We start from the raw sequence: 18,294 nt of genomic DNA, 5'->3' as shown, positions 1-18,294 counted from the left end.
ACAGCTGTGTAGCAGTCTGGTGGTTCTGCTTCAGTTGTGGCGTCGTGATAAGCCCGATGGCAGCGGGTTCAGACAGTTTGTAGAGAATTAGTAAAGAGTCTCTAGACAAAGTTCAGAGCCATTTTCCTGCAGGGCCCTCTTCCAGATTGCAGATGATGTTCTGCTATTATAAGCATTAATGTAAACAATCAGTAAATTTACCTCTATTGGCTATGTCTTAAATATTTTTTCCTTTTACAAAATGTGTCTACTTTCCCTAATGTTAGTTGTGTAAGAATGGAGAGGGCACTTTATGTAATTGCTATTAATATCATGGCTTTCCATGAAAAACACGAGTTTTTTCAGTATCACCTAATCGGTTCTAAAGTTGGTCCGGCGGACATTATCGGCGTATTTCCGCAGCTCAGCACCGTCCAATTAGTCCGCGGTGAGGTATCGGGGCTAGACGTTCCCGTTTAAAAGCTGACAACCTTTTGGCACGCGCATTATTTTGAGTGTCCCAGAGCAGGATGATGGCCTGCACATTATTACTGTCTCTGACAGATCCACAGTCATGCCTCTCGCTCTGAAACTGTCAGGCTGAGTTGCACCAATGCCGTCCGTCGACAGTATGAGGTCAAGCACGCTCAGTTTTGTCCTCATCATGAAAAATTAATATATAAAACAAGAAATACATGATCCAAAGCAAAGGGGAAATGCTCTTTCAATACGTAGCAAAAGTATTAAAGCAGATGTCTTAAGAAAAATATTGGAGCAAATGTAAAGCCTGACAAGCTACGTTGTTGAAATGCCAACAGGAAAGGATAAGTATGGCCCTGCAGAACAAGGCTTCATATTCTGCATGTGGAATAGATGTTTTTACATTCTTCTATGGTAATAAAGGAGCTAATGCAGTCCGACAGTTTTAGTTTAAAGCTATGGTTATGCAAGTCATTTTTAAAGTGACCAACTATTTTCCTGAATTTCAACTAATTAGCTCTCAGGGCGATAGACTCTGGTTGGTTTCTCTTTCTCAGTGGAATCCTCATAAATATTTAGGCTGTTCATATTAATATAGTCTTCATAAAATGATGGACCAGCATCATCCCCTGGCAAAGTGTGTTCAGGTTCATCTCCTGAGTCCTTATTAAACATCATTTAATCCCAGTAACATAAACATCATGTTAGGTTTCCTCTGTCTTCCGCCGACTCTTGGTTGACAACTTTGACCTTTACTCGCCCGAAGCTCCGAGCGATTTTGAGCTCGTGTTGACAGACCGCCGATGTTTTCTGTTCGTGCATCATTTGTCTGCAGCCTAACAGCGCAGATCCAACGGACTGGACACAGGCTTGATTGAAACATGGTTTCTCTTTTTTCCCACATTAACAGACGGTTACAGTTTGAAAGATAAATCGGCCTACAAATCCTTCCCCTCCTGCAGCTCCAGACGTGCAGCGTTTTAAACATTTGTGTACCAATAGTCAGGTAAAATGTACCTGGATCGTTTAAAAAGTAAAGGAAAATATGAAGGCATAAAGTTCACAATATGATGAGCAAAGCAGGAGGTAAACAGCATTGGTCCACATTTGTACTTTCTTATCTAAAGTTATTCTTTTAAGTAGAAATAAATAGGTTTCAATTTGACTTTTTGCTGCTTTTATGGAGAATTTCCTTATTTTTTTTATTTTTATTTTTTTGAAATTTAGAATTGGAATTAAAATTTTAAATATGAACAGTGACTTATTTTAAGTGTGTGGCCGGTTTCTGTCTCCCTGCAGTACTCCCTCTGTAACGAGCCCCTGATCGAGCTGTCCAACCCCGGAGCGAGCGGCTCCGTCTTCTACCTTACGAAGGACGACGAGTTCATCATCAAAACCGTGATGCACAAGGAGGCTGAGTTCTTACAGAAGCTGCTGCCTGGATACTACATGGTAAGCAAAGTCCAGCCGCACGTATGGGAATGACTGAAAAGTTTGATAAATGCAGATGTGGGGGTAAATCTCAGAACGCTGTTGTCAGAAGAAATATTCCTACCTGGTGGCATGTTTTATTATTTTTTTCCTAATAAATGAGACACTTTTCATGGTATTAAAGCCATCTGATTCGCTGATTTAAGCACATATATCACTAAGCCTGTTTTTCTACACTTTGACAAGCACTTTGAATTGCCTTGTTGCTGAAAATGTGCTATATAAATAAAATTGCCTTACCCTTACCTTACCTTACAGTTAACAAAGCAAAGTTTCCTAAGCAGCATCAGCGTAAAGGTGAACGCATACACTGTAAAACATTTGAGCCACACTTAGTTGCGGCTAGTTTTAGGTGCAAGTTTTAGATTTTGAGTTTATACGTGTGAGTTTGTGAAAGATAAACTTACAGTAGTAGGTTGTCACCTTTTTCTATCCTTTTCTTGTTTGCTGCCTCCAAGAGTTGAGTAAGCTACGGTTAGCACTTAAAAAAGAAACTAAAAGGAAATGGAAGGAGTGAGAACTATTTCCTACGGTGCTTAGCGGCAGGTTTTTGCATCTTGAGTTGCACCGTGACTTACATTAACTTGCATTTTTTGTGTGTTATTAAGGCAGTTATTATTATTTTTTGGCTGAGGACAACTAATTGTTAAAAATAAATGTTGATGCATTCAGTTTGATGTTTAATAAAATTCATTCTCAGATATTTCGCTCATGCAATTTCAATCAAGGATTTAAGACAGCTGCTAAAATAAGCAGTGAGTGAAAATAATGCTGAACTGTGCTCTTGTTCAGCTGGGTGAGGACATTTTCCTTTCATAATGTGAAACAATTATTTGGTTTAAATCTCAGCTTTAAGTTATATGAACTCACAATTTAAGATTAACCAGCTATCAGAACTTTAAACCACAACGTTAAGACCCTGTGCCTAATGAACTTTAATTTCTGAATTACAATAAATTCAGCATTTCATTTTCAAGTTGAACCACGTTCAAATGTTTTTCCAGTGTACCATTCGTGCTTTCATCTTAGCCGATGATGCGGTTTAGATCCGAGGTTTATGTAAGAACCCGGAGGTCCCTGCGGTCGGTTTTCATGCAAAACAGACATTAGAGGCTCTTATCAGCTCCGACTGAGGCCCGCGGCCAGGCGGTTTCGTAAGGCACTGGCTGCTGTTTCGCTCTCGCCGGATGTTCTGTCCACCAGTCGAGCCTAACAGAGCGTGACTCTTCTGACCAGGAGTGGCCGAGTCCGCGAGCCGCTTTGGAACGAAGCAGCTCCATGTATGTCCATGCGATGCTTTAAGCCTCTCGGGTTCCTGAACCCTCAGCCTGGTGTTTATTCATGTCTGACAACCTCAGGCAAAAACCAGTGTTGGAAAAATTTTACCCCTCTGTGGTGTTTTAGGACCTCAGCTCTTTCTGCTTGACTTAATGTCAGAGTCTTAATCAGTCTGTGGCTGATCTGGTGATTATTTTTTGAGGGTAACCAATTAATAATTTGATTGCAAGAGATTCTTAATAGAATTTTTTTTTTTTTTTTTTTTTACAGAATTTGAATAGAACATTTTTGCAAAGGTTTTGTTTTATTAAAATGTAAAGTGTATATATTTTGTACAGTTTTGGCTTCATTGCAGCTCTCCCTTGTTTCTAAGTCTGTACCCTCCAGCTAACGATTAATCGATTACTAAACTAGTTCATTACAGTTAACCCGATTAACCATTTCACCCCTAGAAGAAACGACGTGACGCCTAATCAGTTGGAAATGTTAGAGGCTCAGCACGGTCACTGCGACCTTCCCATGATGGCGGTCAAGCTCTGAAACACTTTCACAGGTCTAATGGGTTGTAAGGAGGCGGCTTAATGAGCGCACGGGCGGTCGCCCTCACGTGGGCGGACGGCGGACTGTGTTACACACTTGCTGCAGACTTTCAGCAGAAACATCAGAGTAAAAATGTGCAAACTGCTGTTTTCGTGGAGAAGGAGCTGATCTGGAGCCGCTTCTCTGTGTTCGCTTTGTCCCTTCCATCCTCTCTCCTGCTGTAGCTCCCTCGTGTCCCTGTCCTCATGCTTTGTCACTCTGTCTTTCCGCCGAGACTGGTCCTCCGACCCTCCTCTTCCTCACGTGTCTCCGCTGGCGGCTTGTCAGTACCCTTGCCCTCCTAACATCGGAGGAAGGGGTCTTGTGTTGCTGAGGGCGGAGGACGCCCTTTCTTTCCCCCCGTGTGTTCTCATCCCCTCCATCATTGTGACGCCTCTTTCCACCCGTTCCTACCACGAGACGAAGGTCATTCAGCATGCGATCAGCCTTCTTAGCCGCATCTCCGTCTTCCCTCTCCTTCTCCGCTCCTTAATGCCGCGCGGCGCCTCTTTATGGGAGCAGCGCTCTCGCTTTCTTTCCCAGCTCTCATTTCTCTAATGGGACAGATCTGGCCCAGCTCCCAAGGTCAAAGCAGGTTTTTTTTTTTTTCGGAGCGCCCGGTCCAACTAACCTCATTTGTGTGGACTGACTACTGAAATATTCAGCGCTGGTCGGAGACAGGAGACGAGCGCTCCGCGGCGACAGAACGGGCTGAATCGCGTGAAAAGAGGAGCTAAATCAAAAGAAGATTCAATGGTCTTGTTTAAATGTTTGGTCACCCCAAAACTGATCTGAGAGTTGCTATGAGTATTGGCAGTAATGTGACGCCGTAGTATTATCTCAAGTCACAACATGAACTTTATTTTTGTTCAGTCAGGCAAAATTTCTGCAGAGAATAAAACTGTGTTTAGGTATAGCCCTACTTTGATTCCTTCTTTCCTTCCTCTTTTCTTTCTTTTTTCATTCCTTCCTTCCTTCCTTCTCTGTTGTTTTTGGAGTTTCCGTAATTAAAACCTGAGAGCTGTAGAAACACCTACCATAAACTTTACTTAACTTTTTGTTGTATGTTCTGTATGTGTATGTGTATGTATGTTCTGAGGGGAAATATGCATAAAATCAGAAATTTTGAAATAAATGATTAAACTCAACAAATTCATCTGAAAGTCATCCTAAAAATTAAAGCGCAGTTGTTTTCCACCTACATTGTTGCTCAGCACAAATGGGTCTTTCAAATAGACAATGACCTCTTTTGGAGTTTTTTTTTTTTTTTAATTTATTCGCAGATTTCCTCTTCGTCATCACCTGTCCTCTAACACCAAAGGTGTCGTCCATTTTCCTCCCCCTGTCCGATCTGCTCTCCTTCAGAACTTGAATCAGAACCCCCGTACGCTGCTGCCCAAGTTTTTCGGCCTCTACTGCGTCCAGTCGGGCGGGAAGAACATCCGCGTGGTGGTCATGAACAACGTGCTGCCCCGCGTGGTCCGCATGCACCTCAAATTCGACCTGAAGGGCTCCACCTACAAGAGGCGAGCGTCCAAGAAGGAGAGGGAGAAGGCCAAGCCCACGTTCAAAGACCTGGACTTCATGCAGGACATGCCGGACGGACTGATGCTGGACCAGGACACGTACAACGCCATGGTTAAAACTCTACAGAGAGACTGTCTGGTGAGAGACATGTTTGTGTTTCATGCTTTCATCCATCGGAGATGAAGACTTTATTTTAAGCAGAGCCTCTTTTCTGAGCAGGACTTTTTATAAAGCGCTGTGTTTGGTAGTAAATCAGCTCCACCTTTACTGGCTCTGTGTGTCTGCGCAAGATTGTTTTTCATATACAGATGCAGACATAGTTATTATCGCCTCTGGTACCGGCGTGTATGGAAATAATCTTTTGTTACTGCAGCACAATCTAACTCTGAACACTTTTGCAGAAAATTCATCCCTTATTGGGAAATAATTGTTTCAAACAAAGTCACCAGCGGCAAAGTTATTGGTACCCCTCCTTGTAATAATTTTCAAAACCTCCAACCCCAGATATTATATATGTGTCTGCAGTGAAACAATAACTTTTACCTGGTTTGATATTTCAAAATGTTTATAATAATTTTTTATTTTATTTTTTATTTCCCAATTCCTTTATTCAGGTTTAGGTGTCGCATATTTGTGAGCTGCTGCGCGTTTAAATGTGTCCGTATTTGTTCTGTGCTCAGGTGCTGGAAAGCTTTAAGATCATGGACTACAGCTTGCTGCTCGGGGTCCACAACATGGACCAGGCGGAGAGGGAGAGGCAGATGGAGGGGTCACAGGGCGGCAGCGACGAGAAGAGGCCCGTGGCCCAGCAGAAGGCGCTCTACTCCACCGCCATGGAGTCCATCCAGGGCGGCGCCGCCTGCGGAGGGTCCATCGACACTGACGACACGTGAGTTTAACCGGCTGACCGGCGCACTGACAAAATGGCCGTCTTTGCACTCTGAAATACCAGGGTATCAGAAAACCATAGTTTAAAAACAAAAAGAAAAATCTGAAAACCTTGTGGAATTGTGTCTTTTTATATGATTTTTAAAAAATGAACAATGCAAAGTTGAGTTTCATTTTCTATCATCAGTGCTAGAGATAAAGTAGAGCGTTGGTATCAAGACTGTGATTTCCTGCGTGAAAAGGAGATAATTAATTTGTTTTTGTTACAGGTTAAAATTTTTATGACAAACTAATTACAGAGCCGTCCTCGCAAATCATCAGTTCAAAAGTATTCGTGAGCCAAAGAAAGAATTTTTAAAAACTAAAATCACCAAATTCAAAACAAAACAAACAAAAAATGACCCACTCAACAAAAAATAAAACGGAAGTAGCATGATCTACTGTAATTAGACCAATATTTTTGTTGGAAAGAGATTGCAGCTCCAAAACTTCAAATGTTTTTTTTTTTGTACTTTTTCCTTGTTAATTGAAAGGCATCCAGCAAAAATATATTCAGTCTGTTCTCAGCAGTACAAACCAGGATGTAGGCCAGCCTTCGTTTGAAAGCACTTGCTGCGTTCAGCCGGGTTTTAACGCAGCAGTTAAAAGCCGATTTGGGAGCACCAAGGCGTACCGCAGCTGCCCTGACGCAGACTGACAGAGCCGAGGCTGCCGCTCAGTCTGACCGCCACCAAGATCTGTTTTCACGCTTTTAACAACGGGACGTTTCATTTCCGCCTTGCTTCCTGTCTGATTCCAGGATGGGTGGCATTCCAGCGGTAAATGGAAAAGGAGAAAGGCTTCTTCTCTACATCGGGATCATCGATATTCTACAATCCTACAGGTGACCCTCCTTGAAATCGAGTTGAATCGTAAATCAGTGAGCCTTACCCCGACTTTTCTCAGACGCGATCGCTTTACGCCACGCATTTACTGCATTCGGCCTGCAGGCTCGTTGTATGTTCAGTGCTTGCTTGTGAGTTTCCCATATTAGACCTGCTTAACATCATCTAACCTCTGCTCTGCTTTGTTTCTCCAGGCTAATAAAGAAACTGGAGCACACGTGGAAGGCTTTGGTTCATGATGGGGTGAGTTTATAAGGTCCTCACAGACGTTTATGTGTCAGATACACCAACTCCTTTTGCACAATTTGCACACAGCAATGTTGTTTTCAAGCATCCCATCACATTGTTTTTCCCGAAACAAAAATGAACCCCCTAGTAAACCAAGAAGCGGCTTTCTTAACCAGTTACGGACATTGCGAGGGCGTCAAATACAAATACAACAAAATACAAATGTTCCGGCTCAGGATTTATTAAATGAATTAACTTTAATTATTTTTAGCCTATTAAAATCAATTTGTGTGATTAATTAACTGAAATGAACGTGTTAGATGCACCTAATGTTACTGATAGCGATTTTATGGCTGATCTCTGTAAATGATGTCCAATGGAAATTACTACTCAGCTTTATACATTAAAAATATCCCAAGAGGACCGAGAAGTCTGGAAATATGGGTCTAAAAAACTGTGGATATTGACACAAATAATGATTAGCAACCCTTAAAAACAACCTAAAAAAAACAAACTCTCTATTGCAGAAACACAAAGTTTAAGTACTTTTGGTTTAGTTTTATGTGGAAATATTTTAGGACACTTGAAATAAGAGAAAGCTAAGTTAGGATTATCTTTACAGTAAGATAAATTACTAGTTCCACTGGTAGATTTCTTCACTTACAACAAGACGACATTTTCCCACATTATAAATGACATAATTAGTATAATTAGTTGTTTTTTTTTCATTAACATTGAGGACAGATTGACTTAAAATAAGGTCCTTTTATCTCGCTGAAAAGCTACTTATAAGTTAGTTTTGTCTAATTTCTCTAGAAATTAGACAAATGCTGAGATTTTGTGTTTTTGCAGAGTCCGTTTAATGAAACTCTGTTAATTTTGAATACGTGTACCGTGTAGTTCAAGTCATGCAGATGAGTTTGATGGCAGACTATTTTGTTTTCCCGTGTGTTCATGTTCTGCTTGTCGTCCAACCCTCGGGTTTAGGCTCTACATCACTCCCGAGTCTGCGCTCGAGATCAAACCGACTCATCGGTCTTCCCTCCCACTCTCTCCCACTCTGAGCCACTCTAATTCACAAGACGCGTGTAGGAGAGCAAGCCGCCTCCCTCTGCGTCACTATGATGAATGCTCCAGACTTTCTTCATATTACACGCGGCTGATGAATGTGGGAAAAGACGTTACTCATGCTGTGTAAAAGTGATGCTGAAGCAGAAACCCGATAACGCGGATTCTCTCTCTCTCTCTCTCTCTCTCTCTCTGCTCGCTTCCTCCGTCTCCTTCGGTCTCCTTCTGTGCTCTGTTACTCTAAACCAAACACCGAGTGTCATCTGTCAGTCTGTTGGCAGTGTTATCCCACTGGGCTGATACATAAATAATGAAGCAGAGTGTCTGTTGCCTCGTCTGACGGTGTCTCGGAGCGTCCGTGGCAGACGTGTCCGTGTGCGATGCTCGGGGAGAGCAGCTTGACCCGGAGGGAAAAAATTACCGAAATGGGACACGGAGAGGGACAAACAGGCGGTTTAATCTGGACCTGATCACTTTATTAACGCACCATTTGTCTCATAAACTCTCCCCATCTCTCCCTCAGGACACCGTGTCGGTCCACCGACCGGGTTTCTACGCCGACAGGTTCTTCAAGTTCATGAGCAGCACGGTGTTCAAGAAGAGCTCATGTGAGTTCACTTCATCACCCAGACAGATGGAGCTGAGTGCGGGAAGACCCACAGAAACACACAGATTTCTCATGCTATTTTTTATTTTTAATCCTGCCGTGTCTTAATATGAACATCTGATGCAGAAGGTGAAAGCCTTGAGAGGCGCTGCTTAATGTAAAGGGGAAAAATGTCATTTTGATCCCTCTACACTACAAAAGCACAAAATCTTACCAAGTGTTTTTGGTCTAGTTTCTAGTGGAAATATTGCAGTACGTATGAAATAAGTCAAATCTAATCTAAAAGTAACTTTTCAGCAGGAAATAGAAGCTTATCTTATGAGCAGATTATTTCACTTATAAGACATTTTTCCATGTTGTAAGTGAAATAATCTGCCAGTGCAAGTAGCATTTTTCTCATCAATATTATGGAATTGTTGACATGAGATAAGCTCCTATTTCTTGCTGAAAAGTTGTAAGTTAGTTTTGTCCTATTTCAGCTGCACTAGAAATTGAACAAAAATAATTGTTTTGCAGAGATTTTGTAAAATCTCTGCAAAATGAAGAAAACCGACTCATCGGTCTTCCCTCCCACTCTCTCCCACTCTGAGCCAAACTCGGAGTGGGAGAGAGTTTTGTGTGTTTTTACAGTGTATTGTTGGTATTTTAAGTTTTTATCACAACTTAAAGAGAAGATGTTTTTCTGAGCTGTTGGAGTCTTTTTTTTTTTTTTTGCTAACTTCGGGCTAATACTTTAGTCATATTAGCTTATGTAGACCTCAGCGATGATGTTTTTTTTTTTTCGTATCACAAATCATTTAATGCGTCCCGATTGCTTTTCTGTGCGCCTTTTGCCTCAGCTCTGAAGTCCTCTCCGTCTAAGAAGGGCCGCGTGTCGTTGTCGGTGCCTAAATGCGCCGGTCCTGGTGCGGCGTGGTCCGCCAGCCAGCTCGCCACTGAGAGGGACGAGAACATCTACGACCTGAGAGGAGCCCGCAGCTTCCCAACGCTGGAGGACGAAGGTGAATGTTGTGCCTGCGATACTCACGAAGACATTTGTGAGTGCTGAGCACACCTGCTCCTAAAATAACTACCGGGCAAATATCTTCTTTCTGCACCAGCGCCGTTTGCCCAAGTTTTAATATAATATATTACGACTGCATTTTTAGTAAAATTGTCCAATATTTGTGCAGTATTTTTAAAACAAATAGCTTCATATTCTCTAAGATCAGAGGTTTTACCGTTAGGCAGGTTAAGTTGGAAAAAAGAAAAAAAAACAAATACCGCCTGCTGAAAGCAGGTAGTTTGGTGCAGGAAAATTAAAAGTGGAAAAAGCAACCTGCTCCCTTACATAAAAGGGGTCAGGGATGTTGCTAATAGTTTGATGATAAAATACATTTCAGAGTTTGTGTTTAAAATGTCTTTTTTTATGTTCCACAGTTTCATGACTGTGGAACATTTCAACAGACACTTTACGTGGACAAATATGTTTTTCTTTAATGAAACGCTGCAATCACGTCCATTGATTTCAGAACAATTACCATTTTTGGTTTGTAGTTGTGATTTTGGAGAAGAAAAGCTTTTAGCGCAGTACGTCAAGCCGTGTCGTTTCTCTACCAGGTCGACCGGATCTTCTTCCGTGTACTCCCCCGTCGTTTGAGGAGGCCACCACGGCGTCGATCGCCACCACTCTTTCGTCCACAACGTCTTTGTCCATCCCCGAAAGATCTCCGTCTGACACGGCAGAGCATCCGCGCTACAGGTACACACTGGCGGACGGCAACACCAGCCAGACACGTTTGGTTGTAGATCAAATGATTTCACAGTACCCACAGAGTCCATGCAGATTTTAATCATTGATTGATACATGCTCTGATATCGATTTGGTTGAATTTGTAGATAGTAAAGTCACAGACTGAAGAAGCATCGGAAAACTACTAAACAACTGAAACTTGTAAATAAGTCGATTTACTTCAAACATTTAATCAGGTGTTTGTGCGTAAAAGATTTATGAAATACTGAGCCCCAGAGGTGTCAAATATTATATTTATTTTGGATTGTCAAAGACACTTTCGCTGCTTTTTCTCCGTAATAGTTTATCAAAATGAATCTCTTTCAGACAGAGAACAAATTTCTATTTCATAGATTTAAAATGAACGAGGTAGAGAAATGTACTCTGCTTTATTCTCCTGCTAAGCTGTTTCCTCTTTTATATTAAAAGGTCATTTGAAGTCCTTTAGACTGACCTTTTTAACTGTATGTTGTGATGTCAGCAGTTTCTAATGTGACCACAGTGCTTTGGAAAAGTTTACTCCCTCATAGATTTCCCATTTTTGCTCCTTTTTTTGTCATATATAAAAGCAAAAAAAGAAAAAACAAAAGCATTTTTATTTAATATGTGAAATAAGCTGTCCAAACCAACTTTTTATTATAATGAATGAGCTGTGATTTCATTCATCATTGCCTGACCTGTAGAAACAGCAAATGGCTTTGCTAGAGCCTGCCAGTCAACATGAAGTAGGCTAAAAGAACAAACTCTGCTGCAATCTAAAGAAATTCACAGAAAGCTGAGAAACCAACTTTGACATCTGTCAGTCTGGAAACGGACACAAACCCATTTCTGTGGCTTTGGGACTCCAGCGAACCATTAACTAAGTCATTATCAAACGTAGGAAGGCAAAATGATTCACAGCAACATTAGTTTTCTTGCTAGGAGCTTAATGGGAGAGCTAATGCTAAAAAAGCCTTGAAGAAGGCTGGGCCAGCTATTAATAAAATCATCGTTTCAAATGCACTTGTTTTATTTACTCAAGTTATCTTTGATTGATGACCTGAAACATTTATGTAATGATTAAAAAAAAAAAGAAGAGATGGAAGAAATCTGCTAAGATCATCAGCTTGGTAAAGTGTTTTTATTTTCTAGTTCTACGCTCCAGCCAGCTGCTTTAGTTTTCCTCTAAATCCCGTGCTCACAGTGTTTTGTCTGTCCTCAGGAGGCACACCCAGTCTCTCAGCCACGACGGAAGGTGAGTTTTACGAAGCCGGAGCGCTTTTTGGCGCCGCGTGTTTTCACAGCGTTAAACGTGTCTGGGTGCGGTGGGTGGAGAGGTGCAGAGAAAATGTGAGCGCCTGTGTGTTTACGAGGGTGCTCCCCGTTTCCCCGTTGCCAAGACGTGGCTGCGTGTGTTTATCTGTGTGCATGTCTCATTTCCTGTGTTGTCCTGCGTGCGCTCAGGACCCAGGAGGAGCTGCGTGTGCGCGAGGAGGACCAGCAGACCATCACGGTGGAGGTGGAGCTGAAGAGACACGACAGCGAGCCGACCATCTCCGCCCCGCAGCACTCGCCTGACGCCAGGTGAGCGACGCAGACCACGATGGTCTGACGCTGTATTGACACTTACTGTGTTCAGTATTAGAAACAATAAAACAAACCAAGCGTTAAAAACGTACTGCGTTGTCTGTAGCAATGGAAAAAATTTTACAAGCTTATTTTTTTTAAACCTTTTTGTTTCACTTAATCATGGTTGTTCCCTTAATTGTTTTCCTTAAAAAATGGATGTCTAAAGCAAACATCCATTTTATTTATTTTATTTATTTATTTATTTGCTATCCGATTACAATCTGCTTACTGCAAAAAATACTGATGGCATTCATGAGAACAGCGCCACCTGATGAATTTTTTTTGTTGTTGTTTCTGCTCCCTCCACACTTACTGGCACCTCTGGTAAAACAATAGAAAACAATTTAAAACGCTTCAAAAAATATGTCTTTCTCCTACTGCAGGCGCAAGAATTTATACTGACAAACTTAGAAAAAAAAATGTAGAAAGAAAATAATAGGAGAAAATAGGATAATTTTTTTGTTTGATTTTGTAAAATCAATGGCTATTTCATTCCCTAATGACCCCCGATGCTTCATACAATCCCCTCTTTTCACTAAGAGAGTAACACTTAAATGTTTTTCATGGCTGGTTCATACGGAGGATGAGATCTTTGACCATTCCTCTTGGAAAAATGTTGATTCGGTTACTCCACACCTACCTGGAGCGTTTGGCGCAGAAACCTCAAAGCTCTGATGTCACAGAAGACCTACGAGTTAAAGTTGATGCAAAAAAAATAAATAAATAAATAAACAAAGGGAAGCCTTGTTTAGCAGAGACCATCTGATGACATTGCTCTGAAACTTTGCAAACAGTGATAAATAAAAGCTCAATCAATCACTCTTTGTGGCTCAGAGTTTCACCCGGAGCCGACAGCTGCTGGATTAACACACCTGTCGCACATGTGCATCTCTAATCTGCTTAGCCCGCTTGTTTATTAGAGTGAGGAGTCCATTGTTCTCAGCGGATAACGTGCTGCAGGTGCTGTGCGGGGCTTCTACTGTAATTGGGTTGTGAGGGAAGAGCACACATGCATGCAAATGTGCGTCAGAGTGCGTTTGTTTTGTTTGGATCAGACTCTGGCTGACGGAGGCCCCGATATTTTTTTTGGTGAGGGTGAGAAGGAGGGGGGCCACATGCTCTATTTGTACTGGGCTGCAGAAGTAGGACAGTGGGTCAGGAGGCCTGAGGGAAGCTGCTCCCATGTAGCCGAGATGACCTTTTTTTAATCATTTCAATTTAGATATTGGATTGTAATAGGGATCAGGTTTTCTTTGAGCTCTGATTGAGACTTAGGCCAACTTTTTTTTTTTAATTCTAAGAATTAAACGTAGCAGAAAATAATGGATTTACATAAGTATCTTAATTTATGCAGCAAAGTATGTGTCCATAACTTTTATTTGACGTTTAATGAGCTCAGTAATGTGCATGAAAGTGTGTATCGATTATCTTCTGATCAACATGGTGGTTCTTACGCTGCGTTCCAGTTACCTGGGAAGTTACCTGGATTTGACGTCAAACCCTAAGTAATAACACTCTAGTTAAGGAGCTGGCTAAGAAACATCATTTTAAGCTTTATTTTCTACACACAAACACCACTTTTAATTTGTTCGGCTTGGAGCTGCAGGCGCTACATGTAGCATGAGTTTTAGACGTGCGTCTTATGGAATAACATTGTTTCAACAACAGCTTACTTCTGCTGAGGCGAGGAGCGGCCGTATTAAAACAAGAAGTCGGGCCTTTCGAGTCGTAACCTGGGGCGATTCAGTTGATTTTTTTTTACGACTAGGAAGTCAGAATTTCCCATTCTCTAGCAGAACTGGAACGCAGCATTAGTACTGATCCATTTAGCAATTATTAGAAAAAGAAGGATCTGGGGGGTTTTTTGTTAATTGACCTGCTGATTACAGATCAAAGGAAAACCGATTTAAATCTCTTGCTGATCTATCGGTGCATCTCTATGTTTAGTTTTACCTTTAAGCCAGCTCATATTTAAAAAACACACACAAGGAGTTAATAAGATGAAAGGGAAACAGAAGCAGGTTCGGCTGTATTTCTGAGCTGGGTCAGGCGGGGTGTAAGAGTTGTGCTCAAGTGAAACCAACTGAATAATCAGGTTTGATGCCGAGAAGGCAGTGGCTAGACGTATGGCCTGGAGGGCTGGAGGGAAAAAAAAAAGAGAGATGGATGTGAGAAGAGGTGAAGGAAAGGGAATGGCGTGATTGATTAAAAGAGTAAGAGTCAAAGAAAGTCGAGAAACAGGTGCAATGAGAAGAAGAGACAGCAGAAAGGAGAGAAAGCGGGATGAGATCAGGTTTAAAGGAGTCTCTCTGCATGGCAACCATCAGCCTGTCTCGGTCATTCGCTCAGCCAATCAATTTCCTCTTTGAGATTCCAAGTCGTTGTTTTTGTTTCTTGCTTGGTTTTTTTTCTTCTTCTTCTCGATTTACTGTCCTGCTGTCGCCGTGTCTCCCCGATGCAACTAAACTACAACGCAGAAAGCGAGAAACCGGAGCGGGACCGCCTAAATCCTCCCTAATAGTTGATGATCTGGCCGGGAACAATAAAGGATCGTGGCAGCGAGCAGCCAGCTGGCAGATCTATGAGCTTACACATCTACGACGCAAACACCACACACACACACACACACACACACACACACACACACACACACACACACACACAGCTGCTGAGCTTTAGTCGGCGGCGGTTTTCCTTTAACGGCTTGTTCTCCTGCTCTTTTAAAAGAAAGGAGCTCTTAATGTCAGCAACGGCTGACGGCTTGTGTCTGTATCCAAGTAGATTTAAATAAGAAGAAGAAGAAGAGAGACATGAAGAGAGGTGCAGAGAAATGGCAAAAGAAGCAGCTTAAAAATCCTAAGTGCTCCTTACTTTTTATTGTCGTCTTCTAAATCCAAAATTTTACCTGTCAGAGAGGGCGCATGCACATGCATTTTAATAAATTACATAATTAAAAGTAGTTTAAAATCGATTGTTATGAAGATTCCGTACACACAGGGATATGTTCCTGTTGTTCACATCTGTTTATTTTAGTGATTATTAAAATCCCATAATATTCTCAGAAATGTAGAATATTATGTACTTCCATGTGAAACAGGACGTTGGACCTCTGAGAATCAGCCCGGTCCATCTCTTCTCAGAATTCTGAGACGTTATCTCTGCTTTGGAAATGGCTTAGCCAAAGGAATCTGATAGTTGTAGCCTAAATACATGGATACATCTGTGTGTGCCGGCCCTGAAGCGCTGACTTCGTCTGTCTTTTGAGTATCCCCAAATCGACTTCAACCCACAAACTGTTATTTCCTTTTTCTGTTATACTTTTTCCTTCCACTAAACTTTCTATTTTTTTTTTTAGTTTTGATACAGAGTCGGGCTCTTTAGCAATATTTTTTGTGACTGACGCTCCTTGTGGAAGAAACTGGGAATAAGAGCGTGTTGAGAATAATTTAATTTAATTTACAGTTTTTGTAACTTCAATTTTTAAATATTCCCAAATGGGATTCAGCTCATAAACTGTCAAGACTTTATTAGCGCATCAAAGATAACTGAAATGATCTTTTCTAAAAAAAAAAAAAAACTGAACTGAATTAATCAAACCAACTTTCTGGTGAGATTTTGATTCACTGAGATGCAGCGGGATTAATTTAGATCATCTAATCTCACTGCAGCGAGCCCCAAGCCGCGGTCGACTCAGAAGAGGCCACAGCGCCCTCGACCTGTCCGGCGGCGGAGGCGGCGTCCTCCACCGCCCCTGCCGCCGCTCCGTCTCCACCAGAGCCGGCCGAGGAAGCCCCGCCCAGGCCCGAGGTGGTGGTGGTGGAGCCCGACGGGGCCAGCCAGTTGTCCGGATCGGGCTGCACCAGCCAGGCTTCGGTCGACGATGACGATGACGTGCCGGTCTCAGATATCTACTTCGTAAGTTGGAAATCAGCTTCCGTCATTTTTTTTTTTTTTTTCTATTTTTGGTTGATCAGCTTATCATCATGTGAACGATGCGAGTCATTTTTACTGACCGAGCTGCGTGATGCCGTCCCACAGAGGCACTGAGAGGAGCTGTGGAGGTTCAGCCCGGTATGGGAATAAATGTGTGCTGAGCTCTTGTTTGCTGTGTTAAGTTAATTTACTTTCTGTACTAAGAGAAATGTTAGAAAACCCACAAACGATGCAGTTTGGCAGCTTCAGATTTGAGAGTGAGATAAGTTTTCTCATCCTCCTTTTAGCAAGGAAGGAAGTGTTTTCCCCAGGTTTTCTCTGAACAAACTGTTCAGCTCTTTTATCTGAGCTGTCCTAGATTGTGATAACAGCATGTGAATGACTCCTTTCCTGCTCCTCCCTAAAGTGATTTTCAACAAGGCTGCAGCAGTAAATTCATCAGATTATAGTCGATTACCAGATGAAGCATTCTGGACATGTTCGGTGTTCATGTCTGTTCCTGTTAAAGCAACAGGCTTTCTTTAGACAGATCTGCACTGGCAGGCAGTAACGCATCCTAAAACTCAGCTGGGAGACCCTGCAAAAGTATCCGCAACCTTTACATTTCGTCAGGTTACATTTGTAATTTGTTTGGATCTAATTTGATCTAATATATTAAAAACAGAAAACTGCAGTGTGCTGTGGACTTCTTTACTCTGACACCCATAAATAAAGCCAGGTGGAACCAAGTCTGCTCAGGAATCACCTAATTAGGTACTTAGGGTCCAGCTGTGTTTAATTGAATTATGTCTTTGAAGGTCTCAGAGGATTGTTAGAGGACAAACAGTGTCATAAAAAAACAGTATGTGTGTTAGGGAAAAAAAAAAAAAAGCACTGCAGCATATCACCCAGAAAACACCAAAACATGGAGGTGGCAGCATCATCCTGTGGGGATGCTTTTCTTCAGCCAAAAATGTAAAATATGTGGCTTTGTCATCAACGCCCTTTTTTTCTGTGGAATATTGCGAGAAATTGCATCACAGTCTGTGGTTGTGATCTGAAAAGTATTTGTGAGATTGACGAGGAACGTTCCTGCCCGACCTGAACTCCCGCTGGCTGTCCCCCGTCAGGAATCAAACACCCCCTAATGTGTCAACGAGAGAGCTTAATGACAGGCAGGTTAGTCAACGAGCTCCTCGGTTACTTAACAGCGCTCTCGGCCGGCTCGTGTTTCAGAAGGAGGAGCGAAGAGAGGCTCCCTGCGTGCGCGGCGGCGGGGAGTTTGTTTTCTGCAAGAAGCAAAGTGATACTGAAGTATAGCCACTCTGAGACAAGCTGAGGGCTTCTGCTCTGAAGGGGCTTCTGGGGAGCAGCGTCAGCCCATCACAAGAAAGCATGTCTCATTCATATATATTCAACCTGCATAGGGCTGAAACGATTAATCGCGATTAATCGTGATTAATAATTAATTGATCGTTAACTAAAGGCTATTTGCTGAAAGAACGACACAGTCAGAGTAGACATTTAAGCAAAACTGTGTCAAATGTGTGCATTTTGCATTTAAGATGAAAAACCTTTCTTTATCTGTAAATATGCTCAACCCAGAACTACATTTTTAGTTTCACCTCATTCAAATTCTGTAAAAGGCAAAAATAAAAAATCTCTTATTACTCACCTTTTGATACCCAGTTATTAAACCAAAAAATAAACAGATAAGTAGACTTTTTTTTTTTTTTTTTTTGTTTTTGCAGATGCATCCTTTGCTACAATCGGTGAAGTGTAGACTAAAGGAATGTTATTGCATTTTAGCAAATAAAAAAGGCTTAAATGGTCAAATGAAAGATCTGCAGAATGTGCCAAATGATTTATCTGATAACTAAAATAATTATTTGCAGCCCTAAACCTGGATATTTTATAACAAAAGAACAAATACAAAATGAACATAGACATATGTTTGTCGATAAATCTAATTTGCTCTGGAAATTTTTGTTCTT

At 41.7% G+C, this 18,294-nt stretch overlaps 1 protein-coding gene across 2 annotated transcripts in view; it reads left to right on the top strand.

Annotated features, from left to right (window-relative positions):
* Positions 1-18,294, top strand: part of pip5k1ca (phosphatidylinositol-4-phosphate 5-kinase, type I, gamma a) — a 47,689-nt gene that overhangs the window by 20,864 nt on the left and 8,531 nt on the right. For both annotated transcript variants that reach the window (XR_015762654.1, XM_014986963.2), the window contains exons 6-16: positions 1,759-1,911; positions 5,173-5,472; positions 6,015-6,223; positions 7,022-7,105; positions 7,301-7,349; positions 8,926-9,010; positions 9,849-10,010; positions 10,609-10,750; positions 11,982-12,014; positions 12,224-12,343; positions 16,057-16,303. Coding sequence is in view for 1 of the 2 variants with exons in the window: in XM_014986963.2 (XP_014842449.2) it covers positions 1,759-1,911; positions 5,173-5,472; positions 6,015-6,223; positions 7,022-7,105; positions 7,301-7,349; positions 8,926-9,010; positions 9,849-10,010; positions 10,609-10,750; positions 11,982-12,014; positions 12,224-12,343; positions 16,057-16,303 (1,584 nt within the window). In the remaining variant the exon portion in view is untranslated. The remainder of the gene's footprint in view (positions 1-1,758; positions 1,912-5,172; positions 5,473-6,014; positions 6,224-7,021; positions 7,106-7,300; positions 7,350-8,925; positions 9,011-9,848; positions 10,011-10,608; positions 10,751-11,981; positions 12,015-12,223; positions 12,344-16,056; positions 16,304-18,294) is intronic.

This window comes from Poecilia mexicana, unplaced genomic scaffold (assembly GCF_051168715.1).
Source record: "Poecilia mexicana isolate PSO_F unplaced genomic scaffold, ASM5116871v1 scaffold_4, whole genome shotgun sequence".
In the NCBI taxonomy this organism is placed as follows: Eukaryota; Metazoa; Chordata; class Actinopteri; order Cyprinodontiformes; family Poeciliidae; genus Poecilia; species Poecilia mexicana.
Note: the sequence above shows the minus strand (reverse complement) of the source record. Positions and strands in the feature narration are given on the sequence as shown.